This window comes from Carex rostrata, chromosome 6 (assembly GCF_964058835.1).
Source record: "Carex rostrata chromosome 6, lpCarRost1.2, whole genome shotgun sequence".
NCBI classification, from domain to species: domain Eukaryota; kingdom Viridiplantae; phylum Streptophyta; class Magnoliopsida; order Poales; family Cyperaceae; genus Carex; species Carex rostrata.
This window is the reverse complement of record NC_135923.1, coordinates 7,695,627-7,717,670: the sequence shown is the minus strand read 5'-3', so window position 1 is coordinate 7,717,670 and position 22,044 is coordinate 7,695,627. Positions and strand designations below refer to the sequence as shown.

The window sequence follows — 22,044 nt, the reverse complement described above, 5'->3', positions numbered from 1 at the left end:
CATCAGGTAGACAGGTACTCGTTATATATATAGAAAAAGAAGGCACGGGAGATAATAATATAAGAGTGAGGCTATGGTAATATGCATATGACACAATGATCTGTGTTATGGACTTGTATCTTCGTTTTCAAAGTCTACACAGTTGATATGAACAATATCTTCATATTAAAATATATTTTCAAATTAAATTTTATATTTTTTTACTGTTTATTTAAATAGAAATAAAATCACTTGATTTGAAAATTTTAGACCATTCAAAATCAGTGATTTATTATTTAAATAATAGTAATTTTTCTATATAAAAATATAAAATTTAGTCTACAAGTTTATTTTCACTCACATGAAAATTGAAGGTTATGTTTAATCATTCGGATTGTCTATTTAAACTCTGAAAATAAAAATATAAATGCATATTACCATAGTCTCACTCATAATATAGGGATGAAGGTGAAAGCAACTTGAATCTCACATACTGTAGTGTAGTAATTTTGTTACGAATTCCGTCACGTAAAAATTAACTTTGTTACCTGCATTTGCTGCCCTCGCGTGGTTCGGTTGAACTAATTATCTACTGGTCTACTTGTCTTAACGATGAGGCTTATGAATTGGCTCTGTACCATAGATATCCCAAACAAAACTTTTTTTTGGGAAATCAAATCCCTTACAAAACTTAAATGACTAACGAGTGATACTTTGTGTATTTTGTTGGGCGTTAACAGGCCGTACCATGTTGTTGGGCCTTTTTTCTTGGCAATCGTTTATACTAGGTTTCTCTGTGTGATTGAGGTTCACCGTTAACGGCCTTGAGAAACAATGGCTTCTGGGTTCTGATTATCTGGTCGAGCTAAGCTGAGCGAGGCAAAGCTCGAACTCGTCTCCTGTTAGAAACGAGCCGAGCCACGAGTAAGCCTGATTTTAGATACCGATCAAAGCTCTAACATCGGTATCTACTTATCTAATTAATCTTATTTTAAGATTTAGAAATGCAAATAATACAAAATTAAGCATGATAATATTTTTTAAAATTAACCTTAATCTTACCTATTAATGGCTCTCTTTTATATCAGGTGAGCAAAAGATTTCATAATCTGATTTCGAACTTGTGACCTCCCACACAGAAAATATTTATTTTACCATTAAATCAAAAACTAATTTTCGAGAGATCGTTAATTCTTAATTAATTATAACTTTTGATCAATAGAATCTGTATTCATAAACCATTGCTATGTGTAGGAACAATCTATTATGCTTCGTAATGAAATTAGTAGGCACTTCTCACTTTTGTTCAAAAAAAAAAAAATGCACACAATATATATATTTCTGTCGAACATGCAATACGATGAACATGCGACTGTAAGCAATATATTTTTTTCACAATGTAAAATATGCGAGAAATTCTATTACCGTTCAAGACATCAAACATGTATATTTTTCTGAAAAACAAGCATTTTAGGATGTTAAATCGCGAACTCGTCGATTCTTGTTATTAATTGATTTATGACATCTCACATGTGTGGAACGTCATCCATGCAATCTTTAACAGATGAACTAGGGAACCGGGGCAGTTCTGATGAGTATCAAATCAAATTTGATCTGAACTGTCTAATTCGTATTAAGATCCGTACTATTCTTTTTATAATTTACACAGAACAAGTATTTACAAATCTTGATATGACCAGATAGCTCGGATAAAACATAAAATCGAATTCGGTTTGTGCCCATGGGACCGTCACCACTCCAATGAGCTCGAAGTCTATAACAATTTGCATAGAGGTTCGGATTTCCAGAGATCTATCCGGTAATATGTTAATGGGCCAGAGAACAGCCCAAGGCCGTTTTTACACAATGCGTACAAGAAGATAGAAATGGCGGGAACACACCTCTCTCACTCCCTCTCTCCCTCTCCAGTCCCCCTCGAGCGGGGCGTACTCCACTGGACTTCTAAGCTTCTTATCTGAAAATCACAAGTTCGCGCTACAGCCGCCATTAATGGATTCCGTTCTAAAGGCAAGTTAAATAAAAAAGATTTATAAACTAGTTATTTATTTACCAGTAAAAATGAATGGTATTTTTGCTTTTGATATCCCAGAAATACTTCGGCTACTCCCATTTTCGTCCGTATCAGAAGGAAGTCATAGAGAAAGTTCTCGATGGAAGGGATTGCTTGGTTGTCATGGCCACTGGCAGTGGCAAATCTCTATGGTAAGTGGGGCTTCTCTGAAAACCCCCTTTTTTGCATTTCTGTCCTGGAACTTCTCTAATTTCCATAAGGAACCTTTCAGTTATCAGATACCTCCACTTATTTCCAAAAAAACTGCCGTTGTTGTGAGTCCCCTTTTGTCCCTGATGCAAGATCAGGTATGCTTCTTCCCATCAACACATAACTTTAACGATTTTTTCTCCCTTTTGCTACTATTTTGTACTTAAATATTCAAATTAGCTAATTCCTCTGATTAAAACAGGTGATGAGCTTACAGCAAAGGGGAATTAAGGCAGAATATCTCGGTAGCACGCAGACTAATCAAAGTGTTTCATTTAGCGCTGAAAAAGGATTTTTTGATGTATTGTACATGACTCCTGAGAAGGCTTGCTCTCTTTCTGAAAGGTGAGAATTTTTCTTGTTTGTAAGTATGCTGAGAAACTTTCAAGAATTTTTCAGATGACAGCCACTAATTTTTAAGATTTGCAAAACAACCAGCTGTTAGAATGCCAAGAAAGGTGTATTGTATGAGGTACGCTATATGTTTTTTTGCAAGTTATGGAGAGATCTTGAGCTAATATTATGAACTAGGGGGCAAATTGAGTTACTTTTCTCTCTGCCGAGACCTTGTTTTGGCAGAGGGGTGTTATTTGCAAATAGGCTGAAAAGGATAATACAATTCATAAGATGTTAAATGCTATTGGCAGATATGTTAATTTGCTGGTTTAGTTGGCTAAACAACCTATTTTCAGTTATTTCACCTCTCTTCCCTTTATCAAGTTTAGGGGTCTGTTTAACTGATGGTACATGGAGAAGCTTTCTTTTGAATTATAAGTTGATATGTGTTTATCTCTAACAAACTGTAGCATGTGTAATAATTAATAGGTTCTGGACAAATTTGCTTGAAGCTGGGATTTGTTTGTTGGCTGTTGATGAAGCACATTGCATATCCGAGTGGGGCCATGATTTCAGGTTTGGAATTGCACTTTGTAACCTCTTTTTGTGAAAGTTTTCATCTCTGACAGACATGGATGCGTGAAAGCTTTGGTCAGTCAGGGCATAAAAGAACTGGAATGAAATGCAAGCATTATTAGGGACACAATTATTCCAGGATTCAGATGAAGCTATTTATGAATATGAGTAGTTAGTTCCTTTATTTTTAAAACCAAGCTATTACTTGGTAGGAGTAAGGCTGATAATTGTCCTTGCTTCTGTCGAATTTCAGAGAAAACTGTGCCCAAGTGAAAGTGTTAAAAGGCTTTCTTTTTTTTTTAGTCAATGAAGTAAAAAACGTAAATTATTCTTTTTTACTTTCTCTCTGCAGAACTAAATCAAGAAATTAAGTCATGAGTTGTCTTTTTCATTTAATCTGCTTAGATACTGTTCCATTCTGACACTTTTATTAATTTTCTGTTCAGGAAAGAGTACAAAAAATTGCATTTGTTACATGACGTTCTCTTGAATGTGCCTTTTGTAGCTTTGACTGCCACGGCAACTGAGAAGTATGTGCACATAACTTTTATCATTCTATTAGAATTGAAGTTGTAAATAATTGACTGCCATGAAAATAAAAAATAAAAAATGTTTCCCTACCATGTTCTTAAGCACTTTTGAGGGGCAAGTTTGCTGATAATATGCCCAAAGGTCCATATTTTACATCCTTCTTCAATATAAAAAAAAAACTCATCATTTTTGAGGGTTTTACAAAGTTTTAGATGATGAGATGCGATTTTATATAGTTTTAGAGGGTTTTACAAGAAATTTTTCATTTTTGCGCAGGTACTATGGTACTTGGGTTTTTCAGGGTCATTTTGTCAAGTGTCCTTTGGTTGATTACTGAAATGCACACTTAGCTTTTATGCACATTTCCTATATGAAAAGGGAAATGCTAATTTCATATATCTTGCGTTTTTAGGGTACGTAATGACATTGTATGCTCCTTAATGCTAAGAGGACCTCAAATCACCCTAGGCTCATTTGACCGCACCAACCTATTTTATGGGGTCAAGTTATGCAGTAGATCTGGCTCTTTTCTTGATGAGCTTGTCTCTGAAGTTCAAAAATACACTGTCAATGCGGGATCCACTATAATATATTGCACCACCATCAAGGACACTGAACAGGTTCGTTCCTTTATCCTTTTCTCAATTTTTCTGGCAAAAAAGTATTTTTAAGGCGAATGATTATATTGATCAACTGATAAGCTTTATTGCAACACCCTATTCATTAAGAGAGATGATGTTTTTGCCGTTCAAGTTGTGGCATCCCCAGAACTTGTGTTCTGTAACCTGCTTTGATTAAATGCGCATTTTTCATTTAATATATTTATTCTCTCTCTCTCTCTCTAGATTCATGAGTTGCTGCGCAATGCGGGAATTGAGGCTGGTTTATACCATGGCAAGATGGGCAATAAAGCTCGGGAAGAATCGCACAGGTTTTATTTCTTGTTTGTTGTACCGTGGTACTTATTTCTTTTAAAATAGCACTGTCCCTGTTAGAGACAGCTCTCAATAAAACCTCTCTGTAAATTTAATAATTTTGTCCTTTCAAAGTAGAAAACTATAATTTTAAATAAAAGTTACCAAAAGTTACTTTCCTGATAATTGTCCTTCATTCAAAATCTTTGGCCTGAAATTCCTTCCAACTGTACACATCATTATTTCATACTAATTTCCTTTCCAGAGGTAAGGCCATTGTTGCTTTTTATTTTGTTTCCATCTTATTCTTAAAAAGAAAAAGAAAAAAAAAAGATGTCCTATATCATTGGGAGATCTTGGTGTTGAGTTTACTTTTCTTTTATCTTTGTAGATCATTTATAAGGGATGAAACACGTGTTATGGTGGCGACAATAGCATTTGGAATGGGAATTGACAAGCCTGATGTGAGATGTGTTATACATTTTGGATGCCCCAAAAGTCTTGAGTCATACTATCAAGAAAGTGGCCGTTGTGGCAGAGATGGTTTGCCATCCATTTGCTGGCTTTACTATTCCAGGGGTGACTTCGCCAAAGCTGATTTTTACTGCTCGGAAGCACAATGTGTATGTATGTTATACTTTCAAAACAAGCTAAAAATTGGTCAATTCAAAACCTGTCAGTGTCTTGTTTGGTCCAAGCTTGTATCGTACCAGTTCATTGTGCACTGGTTAGAGGTGAAGTGTTCAAATCTGCATTTAAAATATATTTTTTATTATCGGAGTTCCCTTCATTTTGGCAGGAAAATCAGAGAAAAGCTATTATGGAATCATTTATGGCAGCTCAGAAATATTGTGCCCTGGGCACTTGTCGTAGAAATTTCTTGTTGGAATACTTTGGAGAAAAAAATGCAAGTGCCTGTGGTACACTCTTCTTATCTTTTCTTTTTCATTTTTTTGTTCCCTTTTCCAATTTTATCAAGTTTTAGTTTTGCTGAAATATTATTCATGCCTAAGTTGGCAAGTAGTTGTATATCTTTTATATTTTCTGTTTATTTTCCAGATTTAGTTGGCACATGGTTTTCTTTTGACTGTTTTGTTGCGATTGGTTACAGGAAACTGTGATAACTGTACAGGGCCAAAAAGGGAAAGAGACTTGTCAAGAGAATCTTTCTTGCTTTTATCCTGTATTAAATTGTGTGGGGGCAACTTTGGCCTTAATATGCCTATTGATGTTCTTCGTGGATCTCGTGTATGTACACATTAATATAATCTATTGTTTCTCATGTATATTATACCATATGAACTATTGTTGCTACTTTGATTGCGCCATTTATTTTCAGGGTAAGAGAATTACACAAAATAATTTTGATAAGCTGCCTATGCATGGGCTTGGTAAAGATAATTCCTCAAATTGGTGGAAGGCACTTGGGGGTCTCCTACTGGCTAATGGTATGCTGGTTTAGTTCATACGTACTTATTTACTTCATCAATTTATAGTTTTATTGAAATACAAACATCTAGTGTTTGATGGCAGTGACAACATCTTTCTTTGTAGGTTTCTTGAGTGAAACAATTCGAGATTCATTTCGGTTTATTAGGTAAGTGAATTCAATGCTTTTTTTGGTAATATTAATTCCATCATAAGAAATCATTCCATGCATGTCCCTACAAAAACCTATAAATCATGTATGGCACCTAGAGGCAAGAGAAGTATCTTATAGCCCTCTATGACTTGGAAAATGTCTCTTTAACATTTTTTTACTTTCTTTCTAGTACCAAGATTACTTTTCTTTTTTTCCATTTGTTAGGATTAGGGAGGGATGTTCTTTTGAAACAAAGGGGGTTAAGGTGTTTTTAGAATATTCCTATTTATAGAGGCAAGTTGATGTTCCTTATTTAAAATGTGGCCATTACGAACCTTCTCATTTTGCTGGGTATATATGATTTGACCTTTTAGGGGTACAGATATAAGTGAACCTTATTCCCTGATGTATATTAGCTCACAGATGTACTATACTGTCCCATATATTTCAGTGTTAGTCCCAAAGGGGTGCAATTTCTTTGTACTGCCAATACAGCTCAACAAAAGCCATTGGTGTTAGCAATGACAACAGAAATGATAGAAGAGGAGGCAGTTGATTCTTCTCAGAGTGAAATAGGGAACCATCAATCCATCACTTCCTTAGACGCTTACAATTTTACTGAGGTATTACTAATCCACTTATGTCCATTAATTGTTACATCAAAGCATTAGTCAAATTGAAATAACTCTAAACATGCTCTAGTTATCCAAAATTAGTGTTGGTAGATTGAGTTCCAGTTAAACAAAATATAGCATCCTTATGTTTAATCAACTATAATGCTTCACAGTAATCTGTGCAAACTTAAAACAAGCATTGCAATATATATGGTTTGGTTGTGTTAATATGTATCTTGGAGAAAAGGGTTCATAACTTGTACTCATCCATACTAACACAATATCCTTTCAGTGCACTTGTTAACATGGATCCCTTGCAAAATACCCATTAGTAAATTGGTCACATTCAAATGCGGGAAATGTAATAGTTGAAATATTGAGTCTAACTTAAACCTTAAATTTACCTTTGTTTTGATAGTTTGATGCTCTAGCAATCATATGGTCTTGTCAAAAATATAAATTCTTATGTATTATTTTTTTTTTTACTGTAGGCTGAAACCAAGCTTTACAATATGCTGTTGGATACAAGAATGAAAATAGCAAAAGATAATGGGACCGCTCCGTAAGTAACTAATGTTTCAAAATCCTTGTAAATGTACATTTATTTTATTCTTCAGTTCAGTAAACTGTTTTACTATTTTCTTTTCCAGATATGCAATATGTGGTGATCAAACAATTATTAAGATTACAAAGACGAGGCCATCAACTCAAGCCCGATTGGCAAATATTGATGGTGTAAACCAGGTAAGAGACTTTATAAGAATTTTTTGACAGATGAACTTAGGGAAATTATTTTGTCAACAAAATATTGGTCTTGCCAAACTAGCTCCTCTCAACCTTTTTGGTGACAGTAGACAGCCTTTTTGGTCTAGTACCTTTTATGCAAGGTAATGCAGCTTAGACCACAATATGCTTTTAGCTTTGTTGACCTGATAGCAGGTAATGTAACTTTCTTTGATGGTTGTTAGAAGGATCTTGTGTATGAGCTTGCCTTATCATCTTTTTGTTCATCTTGATATTTTATGATCCCTTTTTTTGTCATTCTTTTAGCACCTTGTGGCGAAGCATGGCTCCATGATTCTCGAAACAATCAGTTGGTTGTCTCAAGAACTAAATCTAAAGTTCGATAGTGTTGGTCCCACAGTTCATATTCAAAGTAGTTCCCAATTGCAACATTCCTCTCAAAGAAAACCTGCTGCAGCCAAAATTGAGGCATGGAAAATGTGGCAGAATGATGGTCTCTCTTTTGGTGAAATTGCTGTGAGTCTACTTTTGTTCCTTTTTTTTAATATTATTATTCATAGTTGCCTTTGTAAAAACTTGGAAGATCTTCTGTTTTCCAAAACTTATGGAAGGGGGGTTGTAGGGAAAATTAAATAGCGTACCTCTTTTGTGTTTAATTACTTCTATAGAATCCATCTTGGGGACTTGCAAAAGAGTAGATTTTGAAGGACATATATTGCAAATTTACAATTATATTTCATTATTTCTGCATGACCTACAAGAGGATATTGCGATTGTATCCACCACTTATCCCCCTTTGCAGATAAACTCAGGATTCGAGGCCCTTGAAAGAGTAGGAAAAAATGAAATGAATATATCTACATTTATTTTTTTGTTGACAAATTTATCATGGTCAAATCCTTTGCACAATACACTGCTTAAGTTGGATCTTCTTCTCACTTGACAAAATAACTAGGCTAATATTTGTAATGTAAAAAAAGTGCAGACAAAATAACTTTTTGGGAAAAAAAAACAATACTTTTGAATTAGAGGGTTGGGGTTTGGATTAAAGATGTTTTCATTGGTCTACTTTTGAATTAAGGCAAAGCACTCACTGTTTGTTGGTATTATGAAACCCACTCATTCTGTGCAAAATGCCAAATCATGTACCCCTGCAAGTGGGTACATCAAAGTTGCTTTTCACAAAAAGACTGAAAGGAAAGGAAAGAAAAGAAAAGTACCTAAACTATACATTTCAAATTTAGATAATTATGTTTTTCTTTTTGAGGAAAATTTAGATAATTATTTGCACATGCAGAACTGGTCTGGAAGGGCAGCTCCTATAAAAGAGCAAACTGTAATATCATATGTACTTGAAGCTGCTCGGGATGGATGTGAAGTTAACTGGGTCCGGTTTTGTGAAGAAATAGGTTTATCGGTAGATATAGCCTCCCAGATTGGAACGGCTATTTCTAAAGTTGGAGCCCGGGACAGGCTCAAGCCAATCAAAGAGGAACTTCCAGAAAATGTGAGTGATATAAAAAAGAATCTTTTTTTGAAACTTATTTGTGACAAACTCCTTACCATACGTTGCATAACAAATATTTTTTATTGGAAACTTATTATCAGTTAATGTTTTCCTTAGTACTTAACTGATTACCACTCATGTCAATATAATATTTTGATAATTAGGAAAAAAAATGTTTAATAAATGAGATGATGATAAAAACCTTATTTTAAAAAATGCTAGTTAAATGCTTACTAACATTTTTTTAAATCAAATTAATGACGCAATTTATGTTTCTTGAGGGATGTTTTTTTTTTCAATTTTGTAATATTGAATCACATAAAAGACTCAGGTTATTACTTTCTAATTTTCTCTGCAAATAATGAAATGATTTGTGGGCTTTCTGCGATTTCTTGATAAGTAGGGGCATGCAAAACTTCACATTTGTTAACTATGGGGAATGAATGTCTCTAATTTCAGGTGACCTATGAAATAATCAAGGCATTTCTGACAATGGAAGAACTGGGTCTCTCAGTCAAACAAACTTTGACTGCCACATCCTCTGATGAGCAGCCTGAATTAACTGGTAACATGGAGCAACACCACAGGTGTGTTGAGTCACCACCTAAAAAGATCCAAAAGGTTCATGAACATGAGCTAGCATCCACCAATGTACCGGAAGCCACCGAAGATGCTATGATGCAATGGGTGATTAGCCATGATGGGGTAAGTTTGTTATGAACTGGATTAGTAGCTTGTACCAGGATGTATTGTACTGGCAAAGGCAATCGTTTCTGCTAAAAATATACTGAAACTACCATATGCAATACAGGATATATTTTGAAGAAGCTGAATTTATTTTCTTCCATTTTAGGTTACCCTAGAGGACACAATAGGGTACTTCGGTGGGTCGAAGAAAGATTTGGTGGTTGGCTTGTTGGACTCCCTTGAAGGTGAATTTTTGGTATTTAAGAAGAACGGCTTGTACAAAGCTATGTAGGGCCTTAATTAGAGCAAATCGTGATACTAGAACAGAGGTTATTTGTACAAAATTTGGGGCTGCTGTTAATTTTGCAAAGGTTCCTATTGTCTAGAATTTAAATCAGGTTATGTAGAGGCTGCTCTGGTATGCTCTTCTTTCCTCTATGGGAAGTGAAAAAGCATTTCCTTGTTGCATTTTGGGTAAAACCACCACCAGCTGCCACTTGGTTTAATTAAAAGAGAATTCTTGTGTATATTCTCTTATGGTACGTTTATTTGTGATACATCCATTGATATCTTCGTCGATGTTGTTTGAATTATAAAAAAAAAAAAAATTGTAAACGTCTTTGGTAACATTAGGATAGGTTATGTATAAAAAAATTTAAATGTGAAAGTCATTTTATCCATCAAAGGATTTGAGAAAAATATATTAATAATTTTGAAAGTGCCAATAAACTTTACAAATAATTTGATGCATGTATAAGTGGCATTCATTTTGTGTCAAACTTAACACAGTATTAAAATGATACAAAAAAATATTTATTTAAATTAATAAATGTTGGTAGAATATTAAATAGATGTACTACAAAAATCTATTTACAAATAATAGTTTACACTAGAGCGCATATAAAATTGGAAAAATCGTTTGCACAGATTCAGCAAGCATATCGTCATGTGAGTCCAAATCAATAAGCAAAATACGAGAAGGGGTGACAACTCAAATTAGGAGTAAGGCTACGGTGCTATGGGTTGCATTTCTATGCAACGGCTCAATATTCGAGTTTTTAAAATCCTAACGGTTGATCTGAACCGTTCAACATGATCTCCATATAAATATGTACTTGCAAACCAAATTTTATATTTTTTAGAATTTTTTTACTATTTTTTTAGATAGATAGAAAATCACTTTATCTAAAAAATTCGGTACAATTCAGATATTTTATTTTCTACCTATCTAGAAAATAGTAAAAAAAAATCTACAAAATGTAAAATTTGGTTTGCAAGTACATATTCATATGGAGATCATGTTGAACGGTTCAGATCGTCCGTTAAGATTTTAAAAACTCGAATATTGAGCCGTTACATAGATGCCCTCTATACAACCCATAGCACCATAGCCTTACTCCTCAAATTAGATCCTCTTCATTCTACTTTACGAATTATATATATTGATGCTGTTAGGAGCATATTTAGAATTTTCATAGGAGCAAAAAAATAGTGAATAAGATATAAATAACTAATTGGTTTCAAATTCATTAGTTTATCGGTAGATAGATAATTAATACTCCAACTTATAATTTTCAATGCTCTAACTTCTAATCCTCCTTACCATTCAAAATCAAAGACTCTAATTATAACTCGAATTTAATTCTAATTACAAATAAAAAATTCCAACAAATAAGAATGCATTTGCCCCCCGCCCCCCGCCCCCTCCCTCCCTCCCTCCCTCCCGCACCACTGGATGTGGTGATTGTATTTTTAGTTATGGAGAAGTAGATTAATTGTTTAACAATCTTGTTATTTTGATGATTCTTTTAAAGTATCGCACCATAATTTGTAATTATTTTAAATTTAATTTTCGAGATGTGTATAAGAATAAATCGCAAAGATATAAAAAACACTGAAGTTATATTTATCTTAAAAATTAAAATTAGACCGCGTTGTAGGGATGAAGATGGTTTGAAAGTGATTAAGAAATAATTGTTGAAGTCACTAATGCAGTAAGAAATTTTTTTAACAATTGTAGGGATGGAGATGTGATTATGCTGCAAAGTCTTAAACAAAAGCGAGAGAGAGAATAATGAAAATCGAGATAAATAAGAGAGGAAAAAAAATACAGAAAAAATCAAACAACTCATCATCCTATCGTTGCCAATAAAAGAAGTAAAGAAACAAAATAAAGCAAAACACTTTGATTGAATGATGGGTATTTAACGATGTGCTTTCTCATAATTATTTTTACAAATATATATTTCTTTTCAAACATACTGAATTAATTTGCACGTATTATATATCAAAGTACTTTTTGTATATTTAACCTTCAACAGTAACTGAGTTTTAAGTTTCTATGAAAACATTACACTTTCTCATCATCTTTCTTTTTAAAATCCTCTAACAGACGATTTCTTGGTTTTTTTTTTTTTATTGTTCTTTACCGTTATTTACTATTCATTAAAAACAATTTTAATTTCAAAGACCCACTTTCCGTAAGATATATCACCACAATTCAATACTCGTTATTAAATTAAACAAATTTAATACTCGTTATTAAATTAAACAAATTTAATACTCGTTATTTAATTAAACAAATTGAAGATTCATATTATAGAAAAAGTCTGATAGTGGACAGTCCAAAAATTCAATCCGGACCTCAACAACTGTTGAAATTCAATTAGGATCACAATTCACAAGCAACGTAGAATCGAAAATCTAATTGAAAAGCTCATGGACTTAATTTTTTTAATGCCACAGAAGAAACATCGGTAGCCGGTGCAGGCTAGGCCCATTAAGCCTGTATTAAGTATTAGTATAAAAAATAAAAAATAAAAAATTTCTATTAAAATGATAATTGCATTTTAAGGATTTGGAAGGACTGGCCCATCTGATGAATTCGTAATTTCGTATCCCCTCAGGTTACCTGACTGAGTAGAATTGAATCGGACGGTCCAGAAATGAAAATATTAACTTGGCACGCATCTCAAAGCACAAATAATACCCCCCCCTACTGTCATACGGATGCCCCATCTGATTCCATACTGCCTTTTCTTGGATCTATATTCATCCCCCAAACAATCTTTTAATTTTTTTGGAGAACCATTATTAAAAATATTTTATTTTAGGGAATCTAATCTATATAATTATTATTATTATTATTATTATTTCTTTACAAAATCATAAGTACCAAATAAGCTATTTGGTATGTCCATAGAGGTACCTAATAGACTATTAGGTAACCCATGCCACAATTTTTTTTTTTCACGGTATTTTGTGTGTGTGTGTGTGGGAGGGGGACCAAATAGGCTATTGTGTACCGGTCCTTTTGGATTAGGGTACTGTAATCTGTACTAATTTGAACGTACCGAATAACTTATTTAGTATTTATGACTTTGTTAAAAGAAAAAGTAATACGTTGGTTCTCTAAATATTATTTTTCTAATTATGGTTCTTAAAATAATCTTTTTTTTTTACTTGCTTATATTATATTATTTTAATTTATTGAATACATTTTTTTCTAAAAATAACAATAATTATTAGATTATAAATTAGATGTTCTGTTCGCAAAATCTTTCAGGGAGTGTGCTCTTTTGTGTGCCTGTTGGGTGAATGACAAAATATGCCAAAATGGTTTGGGATTTGTGACCAACCGGCAACCGACAACAAGTGTTATGTTATTTTTGGGATATAATAATAGCGCTTCTTAATTTTTTGTCCTTAGCCTATATGGTCCAGGTCCTGTAGAGAGACAAAAGAGAGACAGAGAAAGGGACACGCCATGATGAAAAGAAAAACAAAAATCACAGAGCGATTATGATTAGTTTCCAGGTTAGGTCCCCAAAGTACTTCCCTGAAAAGAGGAAAACAACAGGTAACTATAATGACAGAGTGGATTTTACTTTTCATACAGTGCATAGATGATTGAGTCAAAAAGTGATGTATATGACACCTGCGCTACATGAAGTAAAAACTGTCCTGTCAATATCTTCATCCCAAACAAGTGAAACCAGTCAAGCACTCAAGCCCTCCTATAGGATTTTTTTTCATAAACCATAATTAATAAAACATTTTTTACGGAACCAATATGATTGATTTTTTTTTTTCAAAAATCATAAGGACCGTGGGGTTCTCACGGTCTCAACTTTTTTTTTTTTTTTTTTTTTAAAATAGATTTTTTTTCCAGACCGTGGGTTCCCACGGTCTCATTTTTTTTTTTTATAAAACAGAATTTTTTTTAATTTTTTGTATTAAAATATTAGAAATGCTGAATATATTTCTTTGAAAATAGATGAAATATAATATAATTTGATTTATTAGAAAGACTGCCATAAATAACTCGGATCAATATTTTTCAGGTCGGATTTTTCGCGGTTGTAAGAAAAATTAATATATTTCTTTATGTGTTATTAGAAAAAAATAAAAATGCTTAGATTCTGAGTTATTGATCCCGGTTCAAAAGTCACTTCTAGATAATCCAGAAAATATTGTGATCCTTCTAGGACATTTAATTTATAAAAAGTTATATCTATTTTGAGAATTCTTTTTGAATAACAATCAGTAAATAACTTAAAAGTTTTTGTTTTTTTCAAAAATAGATACAATTTTTTATAAATTAAATGTACTAGAAGGATCACAATATTTTCTGGATTACCTAGAAGTGACTTTTGAACCGGGATCAATAACTCAGAATCTAAGCATTTTTATTTTTTTCTAATAACACATAAAGAAATATATTAATTTTTCTTACAGCCGCGAAAAATCCGACTTGAAAAATATTGATCCGGGTTATTTATTGCAGTCTTTCTAATAAATCAAATTATATTATATTTCATCTATTTTCAAAGAAATATATTCAACATTTCTAATATTTTTAATACAAAAAATTAAAAAAAATTCTGTTTTATAAAAAAAAAAAAATGAGACCGTGGGAACCCACGGTCTGGAAAAAAAATCTATTTAAAAAAAAAAAAAAGTTGAGACCGTGGGAACCCCACGTTCCTTGTGATTTTTGAAAAAAAAAAATCAATCATATTAGTTCCGTAAAAAACGTTTTATTAATTATGGTTTATGAAAAAAACCCCTCCCTATACGCTATATTAAACTCATCTCAGAGACTTAGACATGAGAGAAAATTGAATTTCCAAAATTGTAACATAAGAGATCGTGGGGGATAAAGTAGTTGGTTTTGGTGCGTGTTTTGGAAGCTGATTGATGACTTTTTTCACTTTAAATGCACTGCTGGACTGGATTGATAAGTTCCAAACGTAATTCGTAATACAATCTGCAAGGACAATGACAGCTCCTCTCTGTAGTCACTGTCCATGTGGCCTTTTGTGTCTGTGTCTGAGGTTTAGAGTCAAAAGGTTCTTTTATAATAGTCTTGACTTAACGATCTTCTAATAAAAATATGCTTCTCAGATCATGATAACTTAGTCCATCTGCATGTATTATTTTTTTTTTTAAGATTTCCTCCTCCTAAATAAATAATAAACACATTAAATATACAATGTAGCTACTTGTGGTCATTTTTGTTTAAACACAAAAACTAGATAAAAAAATTATCATGCTCATGCTTTTTGAGTCTCCAAAAAATGTTATGATATTTAAAAAATATTATTTACAATTTTAAAATATACTGTTAAAATATTTAGATACAATAACTCTGTTATTATTCTCATTTTATTAACATAATAATACATGGATCTCACCTAATTTGAATTGATAGGAGCATTTTATCAATGAAAGATGGGGCAATCACGTGCCTCCTAGAGCACAACATATTCTTTCAAAGGAGAAACAAAAAGTATATTCATTTAAATTGATAAATTCAAAATACTAATGATAATATTCTTGTCATAATATTTTTTTTAATTTCGTTATCCTCTCCGGTTTACAGGAGAAAGCAAAGAACAAGCGAAAAGTCCCGTCCAGTGAATCAGTGATTCTCTATCCCTCGTGCGCCAAAATAGATTCGACTCGATCGACGGCCACAGAAAATCCCATGCAACCTCCAGCGCCTCTCTCCAAATTAATCAAGAGTTGCATAGTGGCACAAATCTTTATAACAAAGAATAAGCATTCTATATTTACGCGCACACTAAACCCCTTTAACAATAAAAATAAAAATTAACTATTTTTTGGCACCATTATCGGGGACATTAAGTACTTCTCTCCCAATCAAATTCTCTCTTTTCTCTCTCTCTAGCCTACTCCACTCTTTTGCTCTTTTTTTTCCTCTTTATTCTCTAATGCGAAAACAAAGGAAAAACCAAATCCAGAATACAACAATCCAAAAATAAATAAGCATACAACCAAGGCGAAGCAAGAGAAAATATAGCGAATTAATAGATAAAAATGAAGGCATCCGCGCCACCTCAGGCGAGGCGGCGGAGGGGACCGAGCTTGGTGGTGCTTGCGCTGGTCGTGTGCTCTCTCCTCGTCCCTGTCGCGTTTCTATTCTTCTTTTCAGCGGGTAATTGATTGTGTTTTTTTTGTTTCAATGATCTTTTTCTGGGATCTGGTTTGGTTCGATTTCGTTTGATCTGAGACGGGGTTAATTCTGATTCACTTAAGCCATTGTTTTGATCCGCATTGTTCTTTTCGGGCTCGGATCTATGTTCAAGACAAACCGTCAGAATGCTCGAGTGAAATGGGATTTTTCAGGAACGGTTTGATTGTGAAGTGTGTGATTCCTCTTTCTGTAAAATTTCAGATCCAAGAAGCTCTAAAAAAATGTGAAACTGGATTTTAAATGAGAATGAGGCAAATGGATTCTTTTATTTATTGAAATGCCTTAATGATTCCTACCCCCATTATTTTTTGAATGATGATTATATGGGGTCTAAAATGATTAATTGCATTTTTTTTGTTGAATGAGATATGTACATTCTAATTTCCAGTACCCATTTTTTACTCTTATAATACGTTTTTAATATCTTGATTTCTTGGTTCAGGATATGGATCTGATGACCGACCACAAGAGGTAACATCATTTTCTTTATATTAGTTGTTTTTTTGATGAATTAATTGTTCAGAAATGAGCTTGGAGATGGTGGCTATGAACGAGCCAGTCAGTGAGAGCCACACAATCGTGCAACTTTTTTTCTTTTCTTTTTGCCATTTGCTCAACTACAGTTTTTTTTTCTTTTGTTCCCAGGAATTTGCTTTTCATTTTTCTCGTTTGAGGCCTGATAAAGAATCAGAGGTCAGATTCATAAACCAAAATTTGAAGTTCAATGTCACATTATTACAATTTGACAAAGAGTGATAAATTATGATGGATAATGTTGTTGTTTCAATGACATTTGTTTCTTAAATACAGGAAGTGCAGCATCAAGTAGATGAATTTAGGGAACAACCTATACCAACTATCCCAGAGGTTCTTTCTCACTTTCTTTAATAATAAGCGTTAATTAAAAATATATATATAAAGATGCATTACTAAAGATAATTTTAATTTTGTTATAGATTGGTACACAAACAACTATTCAAGATTCCTTATCAGGTACTAATCTCATATCAATTTCTTCATCTAAAGCTAACTTTTCTTATTTCCTTGATATTTCTTATACAAAGGTTGCAATCACATAGCTGTTACATTTATGGTTCTATCATGTACAAGATGATTTAATAGGTCTTAGGCCAAAACTTGGCATCCAACCTCTCCTGAATTAATCAAGAAAAATAGAACTGTTATTTCCTTGGTAATATAGTACTTTTGGTAGATACTGGCAGCACATTGCACTTGTATTCAATGGAAATTTAATTTAATTAGTGGTTGGAGCAATCACTATCAGGTTCTTATTATACAATACCTTGCTTAAATTCTAACTGTTACAACTGTAATTATGTTTTTCCTTATGCAGCTGTTCCAAAAGAGATCATAGTTCCACCAATACAAATTCCACCTCCAAGTGTGCATGTAGGAGTTAATTATTCCCAACTTTCCTTGCATCATACAGAGGTATTCATTTGCTTTACAACACAAGCCAATAATGCATGCATTCTCATTTTTCTGATTCTAGTTTTTTCTTATTTTAAGAGCAATGACACGGATGACAGGGGGAAGCGTTTCAGATTCAGTGAGGAGCTTGACAGGGCATGCCAGATCGAGTTTGGCAGCTACTGTCTATGGTCGATTGAGCGGAGAGAATTCATGAAGGACGCAATTGTAAAAAGGCTCAAAGACCAACTTTTTGTGGCTAGATCTTATTACCCGAGCATTGCTAAACTTCAAGGGAAGGAAGCACTTGCTCGGGAATTGAAGCAGTGCATTCAAGAACATGAAAAGGTTCTCAGCGAGTCTATTGTAGATGGTGACCTGCCTTCTTCGTATGTGCTTATGTTTATTTATTTATTCAATTGTTCATTTTGATTTACTGAAATTGGTATTCTTGTTAGCAAGTGATCGGATCCTTTAGTAAGTCTTGTCTTATTGAGAAAAAAATTGTGGCATTTTATTAGCACTACATATTGGTATAACTGGTGTGAAAAGAAGGTCATAGGGCCTCAGCTTAGAATCGCCCATTTTTGTTTGGGTCAGAATTGTTTATAGTATGTTGTCTTTTACTTTTTTTTTTTTTTGGATATGAGAGTGGTTTTGAACTTGTATGAGAGTCAGGTTTGAGGTGGGGGCCGGAGAGGAAATTGATTAATCCAATCTTTCTCCGGGGTAATTGTACAAGTCAATAACAGTACCTACCGATATGTTGGTACCTTAGTGTATGATAAAGGATGTTGTGAACCAAATGCAACTTGAAGCAAGAAATCTATTAGTAATTGTAGCATGCGGTTGCTAGTATTATTAAAGTTAGTAAAGGAAAATTCACACACAAACAATCACATTTTGTGAGAACAATATTAATATAACACAATTTTTTTTTTCTTGTTCTCATCTTTTATTTCAGTATAGCAAAGAAGATGGAGAGGATGGAACAGGCAATTGCTCAAGCGAGAGGATCCCCAGTAGATTGCAATAATGTCATCAGAAAGCTTCGGCAAATTCTTGACTTGACAGAGGCTGAGATACACTTTCACCAAGTACAGAGTGCATTTCTGTACTACCTCGGTGTTCACACCATGCCAAAAAGCATGCATTGCTTGACCATGAGATTAACCGTAGAGTACTTAAAACCCTTAACATCAGATCCTGATGGGTTTTCTCTGGAAAAGTTTGATATGCCAAAGTACAGACACTATGTTATTTTTTCTAAACATGTACTTGCTGCTTCTGTCACAGTTAACTCGACAGTGATGAGCTCTGAGGTATGAAAAAAAGCCCAACTTCTAGTGATTTTTCTGCTTATCGCATGAAGTGTAATACTGTTATTTGCAAATGGCACCCAATTGTTGTTATACTTGCAGCTATCCCCTTGGTTTTTAGGATATTTTTATATAATAAATGCTAACCGATGGATTAGTTTGGTACAGAAGGTTTTCTACAGTACATAACTTGACAGGTTTGCCCCTGAGTTCCTAATTTGGGATGAGATCTATTCTTTTTCTCAGTTCCAACATTGACTAATCATTGAGTTGCAAATTTTTGCCGAAATATTTATCAAGGGGTATTCTTGAGTTTGCAGAAAGACAGTAGGAAATGAATTTAGTCTATTTTTATTGACTTAACATTGAAACTTATTTAGTTTTTTGTTTTAATTTGCTAACTGTACATGGGAGAGTTTGGGTTCCTATGCTGCGAAGTAAAATGTTGGGTGTTATTTGCTGAAAGATGTTAAATTTGAGCTTTATCAGTTATCAAAGTTTTATTTTCATGACATCTGAATCTTATAATTCTTCTTTTATAGGTGACAGAAGACATGATTTTTCATGTAGTGACTGATGCACTAAACTACTATGCCATGAAGCTCTGGTTTTCAAGGCATTCTTTTAAGGAGGCAGCTATTCATGTAATAAACTATGAAGTAGTAATTTCGCAAAGCTACCTAAGAAACATACCAAGGGAGCTATTCCTCTCAGAAGAATTTCGTGTTTCAGTTCATGACCCTGACATGCCTCCCACAAAGTCACGCATGGAGTACATGTCACTTTTCAGCCACTCACATTTCCTCCTTCCTGAAATTTTCAAAAATCTGAAAAAGGTGGTTTTGTTGGATGATGATGTGGTGGTGCAGCGTGATCTTGCATTTTTGTGGGACCTTGATATGGGTGAGAAGGTGAATGGTGCAATGAGTTTTTGCGGTATCAAAATGGGGCATCTTAGGAAGTATCTGGGTGATAATATTTATGACGCAAAATCTTGTGCATGGATGTCTGGGTTGAATGTAATTGATTTGGAGAAGTGGAGAGAGTACAAGGTCACTGATAAGTATCTCCATCTTCTTGAACAGGTTAGTTAAATATGATTTTCTTTATTTCTTCCTCTTACTAATTTGTTTGTTGATTTATTCATTAAAGTTACCCCCTTGTGTCATTGTCAAAAACCTTAAAGCAGTTTTCTTGGGGAAAAGATTATTACACACATTTGCAGAAATTTAGCAGGAACCCAGAAAATGAAAATAAATGTACAGAAATAAAATTGGTTTGTCAAGCAACTCAGTTTGTACTGGTACACAAACGAATTCTGGTGTTACTGGTACTGGTGATAATCAAAGAAATGTCTGAACATATTTTAATTTAAGAAAGGCTATAACATATTGATTAACAACCTCCTGATTTCCTTTCCTTCCCTTTTCTTCCTAACTTGGGAGCACACACCAAGTCTTATTTTTTTTTGCAAAATGGCTATAAGATAAATTTACCTTGTGCAACATACAATGATTGGAAAAATTGATATTTTTCTGTTATGTGCTCAACATAATACGACATCATAATATTTGCAGTATCAAGATGAGGGACCAACAGCTCTACGAGCAGCAGCCTTGCCTTTAAGCCTTCTCACATTTCAAAACCTTGTCTATCATTTAGATGATTCACTGACATTGTCAGCGCTTGGATATAATTATGAAATCGACACTGACATTGTCAGTCGTACTGCATCTTTGCACTACAATGGGAAGAGGAAACCTTGGCTTGATTTGGGCATAACAGCTTACAAGAAGTACTGGTGGCGCTTCCTGACTAAAGAGGAGCAGTATATGAACGACTGCAACTTACATCCCTAGTTGTTGAAGTATTAGAATCTTTTTGGGGGGTCTCAAGCTATATTTCCCTAAGGGAAATTACAGCGGTGCACTTGAAGAAAAAAGGTTGTTAGTTGGTATATATATATATCTCAAGGTGCAATTGCACATGTTGATAAAAAGCTTAGGTTTATGAGGTATGCTACGCTTTAGTAGATTAGTTAGCACGGCAGAATTAAGTACTCTGCCAGCTCGAGATAATTTTTGCACTCACGATTCATTTTTCCCTCTTTTTCATATTCTTTTTCTTTTTTCTTTTTTACTTTATATTTCCGTCCTTTGTGAATAAAAGGACATATAGGTTTGACCCCAGACAGATAGGCAGGCAGCTAGTTAAATTAATTGTTTATTGCTGAACATTGATTATTTAATTAATGATGTAATCATTACTTCTCCTATAAAGAATTCGGAATACTAGTCTTATGATTAGTAATACTTTTGATCAAAATCTGTTCATACGATGTTCCTTGTGGTCATAGTTATTTCTGGTTTATTTCTGGTCATAATTAAACCTTGACATCAAATTAGCTATATTTTAAATAAAAAAAATAGCCTATTTTAACATCTAACATTACCGTTGCAATTCGCAACTGCTCTCCTAAAGTTAGCTGCTGCAGATTCTAATGGCTCAGCTCTGATTAAATGCTGCCCCTTTTCCCGGCGCACTCTTCTCCTTTGCTTCCTCAGCCGAGTTCAAATCCAGTGAAGTAACCCAAAGATTGGGTTTTAAAGTTAGACTGTCTAATTCGAATCTGTGATAATCTATCCAAAGTGGAGTGCACGCATCTTGAGAGATGAGTTCGAATCGCGAAGCAATCTCAAATGAAAGATTCAAATCGGACGATCCCAATCCAAAACCCAAAGATTGGGTTGGGGATCCGGACCCTCCTCAGCCTGGGGTAAAAAAACATAACCTCAAAACTGATGCTGACAAGTGAACTGTGCCAGAGGAAGTATTTTATTAGCTTGCATAGGTAGGAGATGTATTGGGAAAACGATGAAGCCGGCTGAGACGGTGGGCCTCAGCTATGTTTATCCTTTTTTTTTTGTTTTTTGCCTCGTGCATAATTCTTCAATTCAATCCTTCCTCATCTGTGTATGAAAATGAGTTAATGAGTTTATTACTCGAACGATTTATGGTGATGCTGGAGAGAAGAGGATCCTCTA

The 22,044-nt window shown here is 33.8% G+C and overlaps 2 protein-coding genes across 3 annotated transcripts; both read left to right on the top strand.

Annotated features, from left to right (window-relative positions):
• The first annotated feature begins 1,892 nt into the window (after positions 1-1,892).
• On the top strand, positions 1,893-10,285 carry LOC144555979 (uncharacterized). The gene is made up of 20 exons (XM_078304442.1): positions 1,893-2,007; positions 2,090-2,202; positions 2,283-2,358; positions 2,463-2,605; positions 3,086-3,172; positions 3,619-3,702; positions 4,116-4,323; positions 4,549-4,634; positions 5,009-5,240; positions 5,417-5,537; positions 5,729-5,865; positions 5,957-6,065; positions 6,172-6,214; positions 6,651-6,822; positions 7,305-7,375; positions 7,464-7,557; positions 7,864-8,073; positions 8,855-9,064; positions 9,524-9,769; positions 9,918-10,285. Exons 1-20 carry the CDS (start codon positions 1,990-1,992, stop codon positions 10,041-10,043), a joined length of 2,586 nt encoding a protein of 861 aa, XP_078160568.1. The 5' UTR covers positions 1,893-1,989; the 3' UTR covers positions 10,044-10,285.
• Positions 10,286-15,867: 5,582 nt separating this feature from the next.
• LOC144555470 (putative galacturonosyltransferase 7) lies at positions 15,868-21,325 on the top strand. Of its 2 annotated transcripts, XM_078303810.1 has the most exons (10): positions 15,868-16,211; positions 16,693-16,721; positions 16,896-16,943; positions 17,061-17,117; positions 17,207-17,243; positions 17,605-17,702; positions 17,781-18,070; positions 18,646-19,003; positions 19,543-20,085; positions 20,578-21,325. In XM_078303810.1, the coding sequence occupies exons 1-10, from the start codon at positions 16,094-16,096 to the stop codon at positions 20,857-20,859; spliced, it is 1,860 nt and encodes a 619-aa protein (XP_078159936.1). In that variant the 5' UTR covers positions 15,868-16,093; the 3' UTR covers positions 20,860-21,325. The 2 variants fall into 2 exon arrangements, with proteins under 2 accessions (XP_078159936.1, XP_078159937.1); XM_078303811.1 differs by lacking the exon at positions 16,896-16,943 and having other exon boundaries at positions 15,972-16,211.
• Positions 21,326-22,044: the final 719 nt, after the last annotated feature.